A 15,876-nucleotide genomic window follows, 5' to 3' on the forward strand; every position below is an offset into this window, starting at 1 on the left:
TTGTTTTTGGTTGGAATTAATGGTCTTTTTATTTGTATATATTTTATGTATTTATTCAAACTTGATAGCACAGCGGGTAGGGTGTAAGTTCCCTTGCACGTGTCCGACCCGGGTTCGATTCTTCTGTCCTTCTCGGCAAGCTACCAAGAGTATCCCGACCGCACAGCAGAGCCTGGGCAAGCTACCCATGGCATATTCGATATGCCAAAAACAGTAACAACAAGTCTCACAATGGAGATGTTACTGGTGCCTGCTTGAGCAAATTGATGAACTACAGGATGACAGTGCTACAGTCAAACTCATACTTATTATCTACTTGTTATCTCAAATATTCTGTCAGGAATATTAGATCTAGTAGATAATCTCTAAATTTTAACTTCTAACATTTTTTTCAGAGGTTTCTGATTGATCTGAACTGGTGACTTTTTAAAATATATTAAAAAATTTTTTTAATGAATCACTGTGTGGTACAGTTACAGACTTAAAAACTTTCTTGCTTACATTTCAGTCATACAATGATCTAGTACCCATCCCTCCACCAGTGCCCATTCTCCACCACCAGTGTTCCCAGTATCCCTTCCCCCCAATCATCCCCACATCCCCACCAAACCTCCCCCAAACTGGTGACTTTTATGCCTGTTGTAGAACTCTCATAATTTCCCTTCATTTCATTTTTGATACTCATTCTTTGACTTTTCTTTCTGTATTGGTGCTTTCATTTAGTACACTTTTTTAAAAAGAAAATTTGTACTCTTAGTGTGTTACAAAGCTACTGAAGCTTAATGAGAGTGTAAGCATATGAGAAATAAAATTTTTAACCATAGAGGCCCAGAGAAATAGTACAAAGCTTGGGGCATTTTCCTAACATGCATCTGTAGCTCCCAATACTGGTGGCATTGCCAGGAGTAGTCCATGAGCATAGAACCAAGTGTAGCCCCTGAGCACCTCTGAGCATGGTCTTTCTCCCTTCTCCCTAAACCCTGCTCCCCATAATCTTTTTGCCTTGTTGGGTCTTCATTACCATGATATTTGGATTAATAGTTTATTAGGTTCTTCTGGGTTAGAAATCATTGTGTTCTAGGTTTTAATACTGATAATTTGGAACTGGTCTGATGTCTGTTCTAATGACTAATGACTCAGCAGTCATTCCTAGTGGTGCTCCGGGGATCATTTGGGGTGCCTTCTTTTTATATGAACTGTTTCTTGCTGTTGCTCTAAGTTTGTAGAGTAATCTCTTTGGATACAGTGTTTTGATTTAAAAAAATTCATTCAATGTTCTGGTAACTAGGAGGGATCTTTTCACTTATTAATAATTTCATGGGTCAGAGAGATAGAAGAGGAGTAAGGTACTTCCTTGCAAATGATCACTTTTTTATTTTTGTTTTTGGGGCAATGCTCAGGGATTATTCCTGGCTCTGCACTCCTGGCGGTGCTTGGGGGACCATATGGGATGCCTGGGATCAAACCCGGTTGGCCGCAAGCAAGGCAAACATCCTACCCACTGTGTTATTGATCTGGCCCCACAAGTGATCACTTTTAGCCAATCCTGGTTTGACTCCTGTCATCACACCTGGTCCCCTGAACACTGTCAGGGTTCACTCCTAAGCACAAAGCCAGAAATAGCTTCTGAGCACCACCAAGTGTGGTTGACTCCCCTTGTGATTTTCTGATTTCTAAGCAGTTCTGTAATTTTTCTTTCTTTTTTGTTTTGTTTTGGACTACACTCAGCAATGCTCCTGCCTCTGCACTCAGCAGTCACTCCTAGTGGTGCTCTGGGGATCATTTGGGGTGCCAAAGATTGAACCCAGGTCTTGCATGGCAAGTTCCTTTACCCACTATACTGTCTCTCTGACCCACAACTTTTTAAAACTTTATCTATGATTAACATATAGTTGCATCAGAAAATACATTAGGCATAAATATAAATTTAAGGAACATTTCTTTAACTGTTATCAGGGTAGAAAGCAGCACACTGACATGTAACTTTTTTAATAGAACACACCAGAAGATAATCATTTTATGGTAATCACTGCATTGCTGTTTATAGTTAACCTTCTAGATACCTTTGATGACATACCAAAGTTTAATTTTGTATGATCTTGAACATTGTGAATAGAATCTCATGATTTTGAAGGTAATTGCACATTTTAAATTATGAATTTTGGGCAACACACAACAGTGCCCAGGACTTATTCTGGATCTGTGCTCAGGGATCACTCCTGGCTGCCTCAGTGGACTATGTGGATTGATGGGATCAGACTGGGTCAGCTGTGTGCCAGGCAATCTTCCTATCTGCTGTATTACTGTTCCGACTCTTAATTCCACATTTTGCATTGCTAGTTTCTTATTGTTACATGTATATTCCATTGTATAAATATGCCAGAATTTATTATTCCATTTTAATAGATATTTTGCTTTAAGTTTAGGATATTACTGACAATCTTACTTTGAACCCTCTGAAAATCTCTCAAAAAATATTGATCCCTTTCCTCTCAAACTCCCAAAAAAAGCATATGCCTTTAAGTATTTTATATATTGTTCCAGGGGAGCCATAGTACACCACATTTAACAATTGGCTCTACTAGTTCTATGAATACTAAATCATAAATCTCCAGAAACAGAATTAAAATGATACTTAATTCTGACATTCTTTTAACACGTAACTACCATGTACTAGAAAATACAATATTTATATATTATATATCTTGATTTCTCATACTTATTTCCAGTTGATTATTCACATTACTAGTTTCTAACTTTAAGAAATTTAGTAGTTGTGGGGCCAGAGTGATAGTACAGCAGGTAGGGCATTTGCCTTGCAGGTGGCTGACCCGGGTTCGATCCCTGGCATCCTATATGGTCCACCAAGCACTGCCAGGAGTAAATCCTGAGTGCAGAGCCAGGAGCAATCCCTGAACATTGCTGGGTGTGACCCAAAAAGGAAAAAAAAATAAATTTAATAGTTGTGCACAGTGAGATAGTACAGCACATAGAGTGCTTGTATTGCAGGCAACCAACCTGGGTTCAATCCCCAGCACCACTTATGGTCCTCTAATTACCACCAGGTGTATTCTCTGAGAGCGGAGTGATCTCTGACAGCAGAGCCAGGAATAATCCCTGAGCACAGCCCTGTGTGGCCCAAAAGCAAAAAAACTAAAGAGCATAAAAGACGTAGTACAGCTACCTGAGGACAGATAAGGAGTGTATGACATTGTTAAATAATCTGACTGCTGCCTTAGTCACAAGCAACTCAGTAATTTGTAAAGTGTCATAATTTTTGTTGAGCGACAATACAACTAAAGTGTTTAATAAATACTTCTTTATGGATTAAGTAAAGTTTATGGAGACCAATAGATACAAATTTTTCTTTCACATTTTTGATATTTTTATGTCTATATTTTATTGATTATAATACTTCTCAATAAATGTTATTTTGGCTGTTATTAAAACAAAACTTTGATTTTTAAGGTTCAGGAGCAAGTACATCCCAATCTTTCAGCAAATGAAGAATCTCTCTATTATATCGAAGAGCTGATTTTTCAGCTTCTTAATAAGTTATGCATGGCTCAACCAAGGACTGTTCAGGATGTGGAGGTAAAAACTATTTTGTAATTTCAAAAATCACTGATCATTGTATAAATTAATTTTTGCATCTAAAGCTCTGATATTATAACTGACTATATAAAACCTGAAGACAAATAAAGTGTATGACACTGAATTTTATGCTTAATATGTTTTATACTATTGTGCATAAATATTACCTCAAAGTGAATAAGAATAAATCTTAAGGATGTTTTTCTTATATATTAAAAAAACTCTTAAAAATATGCTCATTTTGGTGAACATGCTCAGTTTCATGGGAATATATGTTAGAAATATTTGTATTATTTTGCTTCCAATTAACATTTTTTGTTTTATGCTGTTTGGGGGCAGTGGTAGCAGGATATGCCATGCTGGGGATTGAACTGGGGTTGGCTGCATAGTGCAAAGCAAGCACTTTACCCTCTGTATTCTCTCCCTGGCCCCCATATATGCTAAAAGTTTACACTATAATTTTAAAAATACAAAATTTTGCTAACTCCGAGTTATAATTAGTTGTCCTTAATTCTAAGTAATCCACGAAAATTACTTGTTGAATTCAAGATCAGATGAACTTTAGTAGTGACCTAAAAGGTTTGGATTACTTTTTAACAGAAAATGCAGTTTCCTTAAGGCACTCTGAACTCTGCCACTCACTTGTTTCCTTACAATGTGTATTCTGAGGTTTGGAAAATAATAGATACAATCCATTCTTTTTAAAATTCTCTACATATGAAACCCTACAGTTAGCAAAAGTTAACTCTTACTAGTGCGTAATATGTATTTGTAATTAGTTAACTCAGTAAATAATTTTAACCCCAAAAATCTTACTGCAAAGTCTCTGATACAGTATTTCATGCTAGTTTTTATATCTTTAAGTAGTACTGTTTCCTTTTCTTTCTTTCTTTTTTTTTTTCTTTTTGGGTCACACCCAGTGGTGCTTAGGGGTTGCTCCTGGCTCTGCACTCAGGAATTACCCCTGGCAGTGCTGAGGAGACCATATGGTTTGCTGGGAATAGAACTTGGGTTGGCCGCATGCAAGGCAAACACTACCTGCTGTGCTATTGCTCCTGCCCCCTATTTCCTTTTTCTAATTCCACCTTTTCTTTGTCTTTTGGGTCAGACCCCAGTGGTGCTTATACCCAGACACTTCTCCCATCTCCAGCATTACTTCTAGAGGTGTTTGGTGGACCATTCAATGCTGGGGATGGAACTCTGATGTACACCATGCAAAGTCTGTGTACAAACCCTTTGAACTACCATTTCTCAGTGCATAATCATTACAGATTTTGTGATAATTTTTTTTCTTGAAAAAAGTGGAATATGTCCATTATGTGAAGCTTTTTTAAAGGCCATAAACTAGTTTTTAGTCTTAAAACTCGGCTGTGATAGTTTTGTGCTGCTGACAGTCATCTAGTGAAGTATGGTATTTCCCTGGCCTTTTCATTTGAATATTAATCATACTTATGCTTAAAATTTTGTTTTAAGTCTTCTTACTTGGGGCCAGAGAAATAGTGAAAGAGATAAGGTTCTTGCCTAGCATGCATTTGACCCTGGCTTGATACCTAAAACCTATATATGGTTCCCCAAGGCCCTCCAGGGATCACTCTTGAACAGTCAGGAATAACTCCTGTGCACTGCTAGGCATGGCCCCCAAATCAAAAACTGTTCCTTGTTCTTTATCCATTGTAATATTTAGGAAAATCTCCATAGTTCAATTCATCTCTCCCTGACCCTTTTTGTTGAGGCAATGTGATTTATAATACTGTTAATAATAGTTTAAAATTGACACCAGTCCACTACCATGTCTACCACCAGACATCATTTTCCTCCACCAGTGTCCCATAGAGTCTTCCCTTCCTGCCCCCATCCCTATCTATAAAAGTGAGAGAAGCTCACTTTTATAGACCAGCTCCCCAGTTCTGTTGTCTTTGGCCATTTGTTGCTCCTCTTGATCTCTTTTTAACAAAAATGTCATTTGCTACAGGTTCAGAAATACGTACATTACTATTATCTGCTACCATTAAGTTGATGACAATGTTTAATTATATGAATTTTCAATTTATGGGCACATCTATTAATAACAGTACTGGTGTGATCTGAATAGGAACGAGTCCAAAAGACCTTTCCTCATCCAATTGATAAATGGGCTATTGCTGATGCACAATCTGCTATAGAGAAACGAAAACGAAGAAATCCCTCTCTTTTACTACCTGTGGACAAAATTCATCCCTCATTGAAGGTAAATTTTTTGTAAAAGGGAAAATCTTTTTAACAGTACTTCTTAATAGTATTGCTCTATATTAGCATGATCTATGGTAAGATGTGTACCTGTAAATGTATATACTTGCATATACACATTTACTTGTTAATATCATTGCAGAATAAAAGTCTGATAAAATCAGATCGCCTTTCAAATAATACTTAAATTGATAAAAATGCATTTGTATAGCATTTCTTTTTTGTATTTTTTTTTTTAAAGAAGGTGTTTGGTTTGATACTTTACCTTTTGGGACACAATGGCTACTTCAAACTCTGGAGTTGCTTTCTATAGCTATCAGGGAATTATGAGGTGCTATGGGTCAGTCCAAGGGCTCCTGCATACAAAGCACGTGTATCAGCCCTTTGAGCTATCTTTCTGACCCTGTATGCCATCTTCTGATAACTTTTACCCAAGGCTGATTCTTTGTAGGAGACAATGACTCTCAACCTATTATGTACCAGAAACTATTTTGTTCAGAATGATTTCATTTTTAAATAGGAAACCCCAGACAGTGTTCATATCCAGGGCCATATTCAGTGGTACTGGGGATTGGGTGGTACTTGACATGTGCTGTATCATTTGACTTTTATTTCCCTGGTCCCCCAAATTTAAAATTAATTTATATTGGGGTCAGAGAGATAGTATGGGAGGAAATGTGCTTATTTTGCAGAGAGCCTAAACCTGATTCAATCCTTGCCACTGCATATGGTTCCTCTGAGCACTGCCAGTGGTCTTTTCTGGGCACAGAACCAGGAATAATACCGGAGTACCACTGGGTATGGATCCCCAAAATTAATTTGTACTTAATGTGGACATCTTCAGTGTGTCTTATAAAATAAGGTGGGTGTATATTATTTTGTCTGCAGTAAACTCTTGATAGACAATGACTTTGAAACTCTTTGGTAGTAATTTTTAAAACCATTTCTTCTTATGTACATTAGACCTCTTCAGAAAAGAAAATGTTGTAATTTGAGATACTGGTCGAAACAAGGTCCTTAAAGAGAGTAGAAACTTGTATATTTTAAATAACGTGTTTGAATACGAGATTGGTATATTAGAACTACCTCTTTTTGTTTGGTACTAAAGATGTATTTGTTATATATTGCTTAAAACAAAGGGGGCCAGAGAGAGTACAGTAAGATGTTTGCCTTGCACAAGGGCAACCCAGGTTATATATCCCTGACACCTCATATGGTCCCTTAAGCCCACCAGGAGGGATCCCTCTGTAGAACCTGGAGTAAGCCCTGAGCACGCCAGGTGTAGCTCCCTACGTCCCCCTCTCCATCAAAGCTTTTAAAAACCTTGAGGAGCTGGGGGTATGGCTCAAAAGAGCGGAACCTGGAATGTGCAAGACCCTGAGTTCAATTCCAGACCCAGGTCTGTGTAGAAATATGAGCACCATTGGGTGTCATCTTGTGTACCTGTGCTCACATTCCTTTCCTTTCCCTCCCCAACATGACAGTGGCCTCATGTTGCCAAGAGCAGTACCCCGCTTGCTGTGACTCATATTAAGACAAAACCAAGCAGGGGATAGATACAGAATACAGGGTTAAATATGCATACCCTGCATGCAGTTGATGCCAGTTGTATCCCTGGCATCATATGGCTCCCTTAGCATTGTTGGGTCTGACCCTAGATTCCCCTGGATAGCACTAGATAGGTAGCCTGGACAGTTTCTTGCAGCAGTACCACCACCACCACCACAGCCATTGAGCTGAAGATCCACTTCAGTTCAAGAATTGGTAAGAGAATATCTGGGCCTTTTGATCACTGCTTGGGAGTTCCCCAATTCCACTCCATCCTGGCCCCCCAAAAGGAAAGGGAGTCCAACAGCAAAAGAAACCTTAATGCTGTGACCAATGGTTTATTATATATCCTGTGATATTAGTTTAGACCTTTGGTGTATAGAAAGTTCATTATAAGCAAGTTTGTTAAATAAAAATTTGAAGCATTTTAACTGATGTCTATTATTCAAAAGTAAATTGTTAATTTTTTTTATAGGACATTTTAGGGTACAGAGTGGACTACCCTGTAGCCTTGTACATTGTAGCTGTACTGGAGTATATCTCAGCTGACATTTTGAAACTGGCTGGTAATTATGTTTTTAACATCCGACATTATGAAATATCTCAGCAGGACATTAAAGTGTCAATGTGTGCAGATAAGGTAAGTTTCAGAAGCTATTTAAAATTTATTTGCATTTTAAAGTGACTATTTGCTACTTCTACCTGTGTCATAATTTTAAATATAAAATGACTTATCATAACTGGTACTGGAAAATAGAAATATCTACTGACTTTGTCAATTACTATATATCCAGATTTTAAAATATAAGACATAAGAATCTAATTTTTCTATCAAGGATCCATTACATGTGGGTAAAAGCATCCAAAGTCTCAAAACATAAGAAAAGTAGTTTGATTTTTGTATTTTTATAAAGAGAATATATACAATATATCAGTTATTTTTAAATACAAGGGTTTTAAAAAAACGTACCTTGGTTTTACAGTATTGTTTAATGGGGCATAGGTAGAATGAAATAACTAATATATCAAAGTTACTTCCTCTGATAATTCTTTTTTTTCCTTTTTTTTGGGGGGGGTCACACCTGGTGATGCACAGGGGTTACTCCTGGCTCATGCACTCAGGAATTAACTCCTGGTGGTGCTCGGGGGACCATATGGGATACTGAGAATCTAACCAGTGTTGGCTGTGTGCAAGGCCAACCCCCTACCCGCTGTTCTATCACTCCAGCCTCCCCTCTGATAATTCTTGTTTCTTTCTTCCTGGCTACAAGTTACTGAGGGAAGAAACTGAGTCTTTTTTTTTCTTCTCCTTCTATTTTCTTTTTTGCTTACCTTTTAAGTCAGTATTTACTTGTTAATGTGTTACTCACTCTCCTGAATATTCAATATACAACACTAAATAAGACAGGTTCCTAAATTAGAAATGATTTAATGGGAAATAAAAAATATTGTAACAGGCAGTTGCAACATGGTGTTATTATTATACAGCCAAAAGTAGAGATTAACTTTGGTTAAGCGGAGGCCAGGAACACTTCATAGGATATAAGGGAGACAAAGGTATATGACTCTATCATGAACAGCTTTGTAAGGGTCTGTCTCACAGTGATTCAGTAAAAAAAAATCTATCCAAGAAAAAGTTATCTATCAAAAACTCCAAGATGTGGTATGTGTCATTGGTTTTTACTTTTACTGAATATCAGAATTACCAGAAAGCTTTTATTTTTTATTTTATTTTATTTTATTTTATTTTACTTTTTGGGTCACACCCAGCGATGCTCAGGGGTTACTCCTGGCTTTGCACTCAGGAATTACTCCTGGCAGTGCTTGGGGGACCATATGGGATGCCGGGGATCGAACCCGGGTCAGCCGCGTGCAAGGCAAACGCCCTACCCGCTGTGCTATCTCCAGAAAGCTTTTAAATAATACTGATTCCTGTGCCTTACCCTTAGAAACGGAATTTATGTGGCCTGGTTTGGACCTCTAAATCCTTTTTTGGTTTTAGGGCTACACCATTATCTGGTGGTGCTCAGAAATTGTTCCTGGCTCAGTGCACAATCCCCAGTAGTGCTTAAAGGTCTGTACCATGCCAGGGATTGAGCCCAAGTATCCTGTATGCAAAGTATTTACTCCATACCTTTAAGCATCTCTCCTCACCCTGAGTTAAGGTGATTGTCTTGCCTATGACTGATCCTCAGTACTGCCAAGAGTGACTCCTGAACTAGCAGTTACCACCTGAAAACTGTAGGATATGGAACAAACCCCCTTCTCCAAACATATGTATATACTTCTGACAATAAAATAAATCTAATAGTGAAATAGCACAGCAGGTAGGGCGTTTGCCTTGCATGCAGCCGACCCAGGTTCGATTCCTCCGCCCCTCTCGGAGAGCCCGGCAATCTACCGAGAATATCTCGCCCACACAGCAGAGCCTGGCAAGCTACCCGTGGAGTCTTCGATATGCCAAAAACAGTCCAACAAGTTTCACAATGGAGACGCTACTGGTGCCCGCTCAAGCAAATCGATGAGCAACGGGGTGACAGTGACAGTGACAGTTCATGAAATATAAGTATATTTACATGAAATATATATTTACAATTCCATGCATATATAAATATATTTGTATTTCACTATTAGATTTATCCTATTGTCAAATATGTATGTGTAAGCATATATGTGAACTATGTGAATAATATGCATGTATATACATGTAATACATATATAATAGTAAAAAGGAGCATACCTTTGCACTTAATCTAGGCTAAAATCTCAGTGGAGCTGGAGAGATAGTAAAGCAGGCAAAGGAGTTACCTTGCATGCAACTGACCCAGGTTTGATCCCTGGCACCCTGTATGGATCCATAAGCCTTACCAGAAGTAATCCCCGAATGTGGAGCCCACAGTAAGCCCTGAGCACCACTGAGGTGTGGCCCCCTCCAAAAAAAAGTTGAATAAAATAAAATCCAACTTGTTTCACCTGTGATTACAGGCAAGTTATTACTTTGAAAGTGGGATTCCTCCGCAGAAAACCCAGGTATGGGTTCAGACTTGTGACTGAAAATTCCAGGTTCAGAGGAAATGGGAATGGATTACCTTCCTCCATCTCCCCCTATTTCCAGCAACTTGGCAGTGAGGCCCACAAGCCACCTCTGGCTGGTGTTTGGTGCTGGTGCTATTAACAGCTATGATTCAGAGACTCATTGTAAATCTCTCAGAAGAGAGCACAAAAACGAATCGCCATAGCCATGCCACCAGACCTGCACCAGGCTGTTTCATTTGGGGCAACCCGGGGGGCGGGGGGGTGGGGAGATGGGTTCCCCTTCCCACCCCAAGGACCCAGCCTCGGCAACTGAAAATCTCCAGAACCTCCAGACATATCATACCTCACACCACTAATGTTCTAAGAGTAGTGCACTACATTTGATGAAGTTAAAGTAAAAGGCAACCAATTTTAGAGGGAAATACAGTTCTGCAGATATATGCATATATGTGTGTATGTACATATATATATATATACATATATATATTTAAGCACATAAGGCTCAGCCTTTAACAACATGTTTGTAATCTCTTGTAGAAGGGCTTAATGTAAGCCCCTGGGTGAAATACAACAATCTTCACACTCCTATAAGGAAACTTCTTTGAATCCTTTTCAGTGGTTTTTCATAACTAACAATACAAAATAAATTATTTTGGTTCTGCTTTAGGACTGGTGTTGGAGTTCAGGATGGAAACTCCCAAAATATGTTGGTGGGAAGGTGTAATGGTGGTGGGATTGGTAGTCAAATGTAATCAAATGTTGTGAACTACTTTATAAAAATAGAATTAAATTTAAAAAAAGAAAGTGGATTCCTTATATATAAAATGTAACACATAAAAGATTTTAATAATGTGTGACTAAAAAATGATATTGTGGGGCTGGAGTGATGTTGAAGCAGCTACATCTAATCCTGATTTGCAAGCAATTTAACCCAGATTTGATCCCCACACCACATATAGTCCCCTGAACACCACCCAGAGTAGTTCTTAAGCACAGAGCCTAAAGGAAGCCCTGAGCATCACTAACTGTGGCCCCAAACAAAATCATACTGTATATGTATGTACTATATTTTATGTATGACTAATAGTAGACAATGATTTCTTGTTCTACTATAACAATGACTATGCATTTGAATAGAGTTAAAAGGAGAAAAATTAAATGATACTACTGTAGAGGCACAATATGGACAGCCCTTGATTCAGTTACTCCAATGATCAAAATGAACATCACCTGAAATGATAACATTGTGATTGTGTTACATGTGAGAAAATATAATGAAAGGAACATAACATTGCTCATTTGATATTCATGTTAGAAATCTATATTCTGAATCAAATCAAGAGAAAAACAAAAATAAAATGAAGGACATTTTTAACAATTATTGGTATAATCCCCAAAAATATCATAATCATAAAAATTTAAGCAAATGATGAGGAGCTATTTCAAACCAAAGGAGGAAAACATTACTTGACAACTAAATACAACACATGATTCTGAATTGGATCATTTTTCTATAAAGAACATCTTTGGGACAGATGGCAAAACTGATGATTAATTGATATAAACGTGCCAGTGGATTATCATATTGTGGTTATTTGAGCAGATGTTTTGTTTGTATGACATACTAAACTATTTTGGCAACTTAAGGTGATACAGAGCACAGAAGAGTAATTTACTGTAGTTTCAATTTTTCTAAAAATGAAAAGTAGTGAATGGAAGATGTATGAAAAGGAAAGACAGTATTATATGAATCATATCAGACAAAAGTTTAACATCTAAAATTGTAATTCAGGGGCTGGAGAGAGAGCTCCAGATACCTCAGAGGGTAGGGAGTTTGCCTTGCACGTGGCCGACCCGGGTTCCATTCCCAGCATCCCATATGGTCCCCTGAACACCTCCAGGATTAACCCCTGTGCAGTGCTGGGTGTGACCCAAAAAGCAAAAAAATAAATAAAAATAAAATAAAATTGTAATTCAACAATATATAAACTATAATAATATATAAGCAATATATAAACTGATTAAAAAATGGTCAGAGGGACCACAGAAATATTTTCAAGAGATGGAGTGCATGCCTTGCATACTTGAGGCCCCAGATGCAGTCACCACTACCAAATGGCCCTCCAAGCTATAGTCCTGAAGCCTCCTAGTATTGCTGGACCATTGCAGCAATGGATCACTAGTCACTAGCACTGAACCATCAGAACTACTCTATTGGTCCTAATAGTATTGGGATAATGGTTCCCTTGATCCCTGAGAACCGTTGAGGAGACCCTCCAAAAGAACCGAGTATCAAAACAGAAATTTTACCAAAGAAAACAAAAAAAATGGCCAAAACACATTTGAAAAGATTTCACTGACCAAAGAGGCCCACCAAACATGAAGCAGATATGTCTCAGAACCTAGTCCTGCCCAGAAGTCAGAAGTCAGATTCAGTTTCCCAAAGCAGGCAGCCACTAATGCAAGATAATCTCCTTCCCTCCATAGAGCTTCTCCAGAGACTTTCCTGGCAGTTGGGGGTGGGGGGGATGCGTGACACTTAACAACAACACTGACAGTGAAATGGAAAACACACATCTCCAAATTACAAAGGGAACCATGGTAAAGCAGTGTAGAACCCCACTATGGGTAGTGCACAAAGATTGTAGTCCTGAAGACTCAATCAGTAATAGCCATCTATATAATCTCTCTGAAAAGAACTTAAGAGTAAAATTTCTTAAGATGCTTAACATGGAGAAACAGTGGAACCCAGATAAAACACAAGAGGATCTGAAAGCAGCAAAGAGAAAACTACAAACAGAAATGACAGAACTGCAGAACTTGGTAGGAGAAATGAAAAACTCACTGGAAAGCCTTAACAGCAGAATAACAGCAGATAAGGACAGAATCTGTGATCTCAAAGACAAGAAAGCAGAAGGTGGGAAAAAGCCTCAAGATAAATGAACAGCATTCAGGGGAATTTTGTGGTAAACTCAAGAGGAACAATTTAAGAATCATCTGAGTTCCAAAGAGCCAGGAAGGCAGCCCTGATGAAGAAACAATAGAGATATCATTGCTGAATTCTCAGAGCTGGAGAGCACATGCACCCAGGTTCTGGAGACCCGAAGGGTACCAACTAAAAGAGACCCAAACAGGAGCTGGAGGGATACAGTGGATAGGGCATTTGCCTTGCACACAGCTGACCAAGGTTTGATCCTTGGCTCCTCACATACTCTCCCGAGCACTTCCATGAGTGATTGCCGAGCTTAGAGCCAGGAGTAAGCCTAAGCATTGCCAGGTGTGACCCATAAACCTTAAATAAAATAGAACCAAATAAAAGTATTTGCAGACACATTCTAATCTGACATGGGACAGCCTCGCAAGCTTCCCATGGTGTATCTATATGCGAAAGCCAGTAACCAGCTGAAACTCATTCCCCTGACCCTGAAAGAGCCTCCAATGCGGCATCGTTGGGAAGGCTGAGAAGAGAGAGGCTTCTAAAACCTCAGGGATAGGACAAATGTAGAAGTTACTGAGACCGCTCGAGCAACTCGACGATTAACGGGATTTTGTGATTGTGACCGTGATTCTAATCAGAAGACAAAAAAACATAGAGAAAGCAGTAAGATTAAAGAAGGAAATTACATACAAAGGAGCATCCTGAAGATTTGTAGCAGATTTACTAAACAAAATCCTCTAGGCCCAAAGTTAATGGTAGGATCACTTGTATCACTTGTCGTCCCGTTGATCTTCGATTTGCTCAAGCGGCGCCAGTAATGTCTCCATTTGTCCCTGTTGCGTGCTAGTGCAGCCCAATGATATCTGCTTGCTCCAGGAACAGGAAGAGCCTCAAATTGTTCATTCAGGAATTTGACGAAGAAATCTGACCATCTAGTTGGTGGGCGGCCACGAGGTCTTCTGACATCCCGTGGAATCCAGTCGGTAACAGCTCTAGTCCAGCAGTTGTCTCTGAATCACATTACATAACCGGCCCATCTGATTTTTGATGCCTTGGCAAATGAGACAGCGTCCCTGATTCTTGACCGTCGACAGAGGTCAGAACTCCGGATTCCTTCTCTCACTTGAGTGAGACTTGATACTCCTAGCATAGCTCTTTCGATTCCTCTTTGGGATACCCGAATAGCGTTCTCATCCTGTTTCCATAGGGCCTCGGTCTCTGAGGCATATGTTAGTGCAGGAAGAACAGTGGAATCGAAAAAATGTGCCTGGAGTTGGAGGTTCTTCGTACTCTTAACCACTTCTTCGACACTCTCGAAGGGCATTCCATGCTGCTCTCTTCCTCCTGCGCAGTTCTGGTACCAAGTCCTTCTTCATGTTGATTTCTCGACCCAGTTACACATAGCTGCTGCATTCGGAGATGTTCGTTCCATTGAGAGCAAATGGAGTTTCAGGGACCAGTTCGTTTTTCATGAGCACCGTCTTGTTGAGATTCAGCTGCAATCCGACCTTTCCACACTCATGGTCGAAGTCGGCCAGCATTTGTGCTGCTTGGCTAATGTTTGGTGTTATGAGAACGATGTCATCATCGAAGCGGAGGTGGTGTAATTGCCGACCGTCTATCTTCACTCCTATTCCTTCCCATTCCAGTCATCGCATGATGTTCTCAAGGGTGGCACTGAAGAGTTTCGGTGAAACGGTATCACCCTGCTGCACCCCTCTCTTTACATCAATAATCACTTCCTTGTAGAATGGTGAGATCCTGGTGGTGAATCCACAATACAGCTTGCGGAGGATTTTGATATACTGAGTTTGAACGCCCTGCTTGGCCAGGGCTTCAATGACCGCCTCAGTTTCAACAGAATCGAAGGCCTTCTTTAAGTCGATGAACATTATACAGAGTGGCATCTTGAACTTCAGTGAGTTTGGTCACTGTGTGGATATGGTCTATCGTGCTGAATCCCCTTCGGAACCCGGCTTGCTTGTATGGTTGTCCTTCATCTAGTGTTCTGCCTATTCTATTCAGGATGACACGAGTGAACAACTTGTAGATGACAGACAGCAGGCAGATTGGGCGATAGTTGCCGATGTCATGGATGCCTCCCTTCTTGTACAACAGAACGGTCCTACTGGTTTTCCTCTGAGACGGAACCTTGCATTCAGACAGGTAGCGTGTGAAGAGTCGAGCCAGTGTATTGATGAGTACTGTGGCAGATTCTTCAGGTGTTCGGGTCTGACCTTGTCCTGACCAGATGCTGTACGCATCTTTACCAACGAAAAGGCATGTCGGATTTCAGAAGGGAGAACATTGGGAACGACATATCCATCCTGCGGAATTTGGTACATGGGCAGGTGGACATGCCTGTCAAAGAGATCCGAGTAGAAGTCGTGAATAATCCTCTCCATTGCCTTTCTGGAAGATGTGATAGATCCATCGGGACGTCGGAGGACAGTCATCTTGGTCTTGCAGTTGGTGAAGGACAGGCGAGCATACTTTTCCCGGCTTCTGCTGCACTGGCCAACATTGCTGCTCTT

At 39.6% G+C, this 15,876-nt stretch overlaps 1 protein-coding gene across 3 annotated transcripts in view; it reads left to right on the forward strand.

The window, feature by feature from the left end:
* SOS2 (SOS Ras/Rho guanine nucleotide exchange factor 2) overlaps positions 1-15,876 on the forward strand; it is a 114,484-nt gene that overhangs the window by 30,128 nt on the left and 68,480 nt on the right. For 2 of the 3 annotated variants that reach the window (XM_055130827.1, XM_055130828.1), the window contains exons 2-4: positions 3,469-3,594; positions 5,687-5,821; positions 7,844-8,008. In XM_055130827.1, the coding sequence (XP_054986802.1) occupies positions 3,469-3,594; positions 5,687-5,821; positions 7,844-8,008 (426 nt within the window). The remainder of the gene's footprint in view (positions 1-3,468; positions 3,595-5,686; positions 5,822-7,843; positions 8,009-15,876) is intronic. The other variant, XM_055130829.1, reaches the window with a different exon arrangement.

Source organism: Sorex araneus, chromosome 3 (genome assembly GCF_027595985.1).
Source record: "Sorex araneus isolate mSorAra2 chromosome 3, mSorAra2.pri, whole genome shotgun sequence".
Classification (NCBI taxonomy): Eukaryota; Metazoa; Chordata; class Mammalia; order Eulipotyphla; family Soricidae; genus Sorex; species Sorex araneus.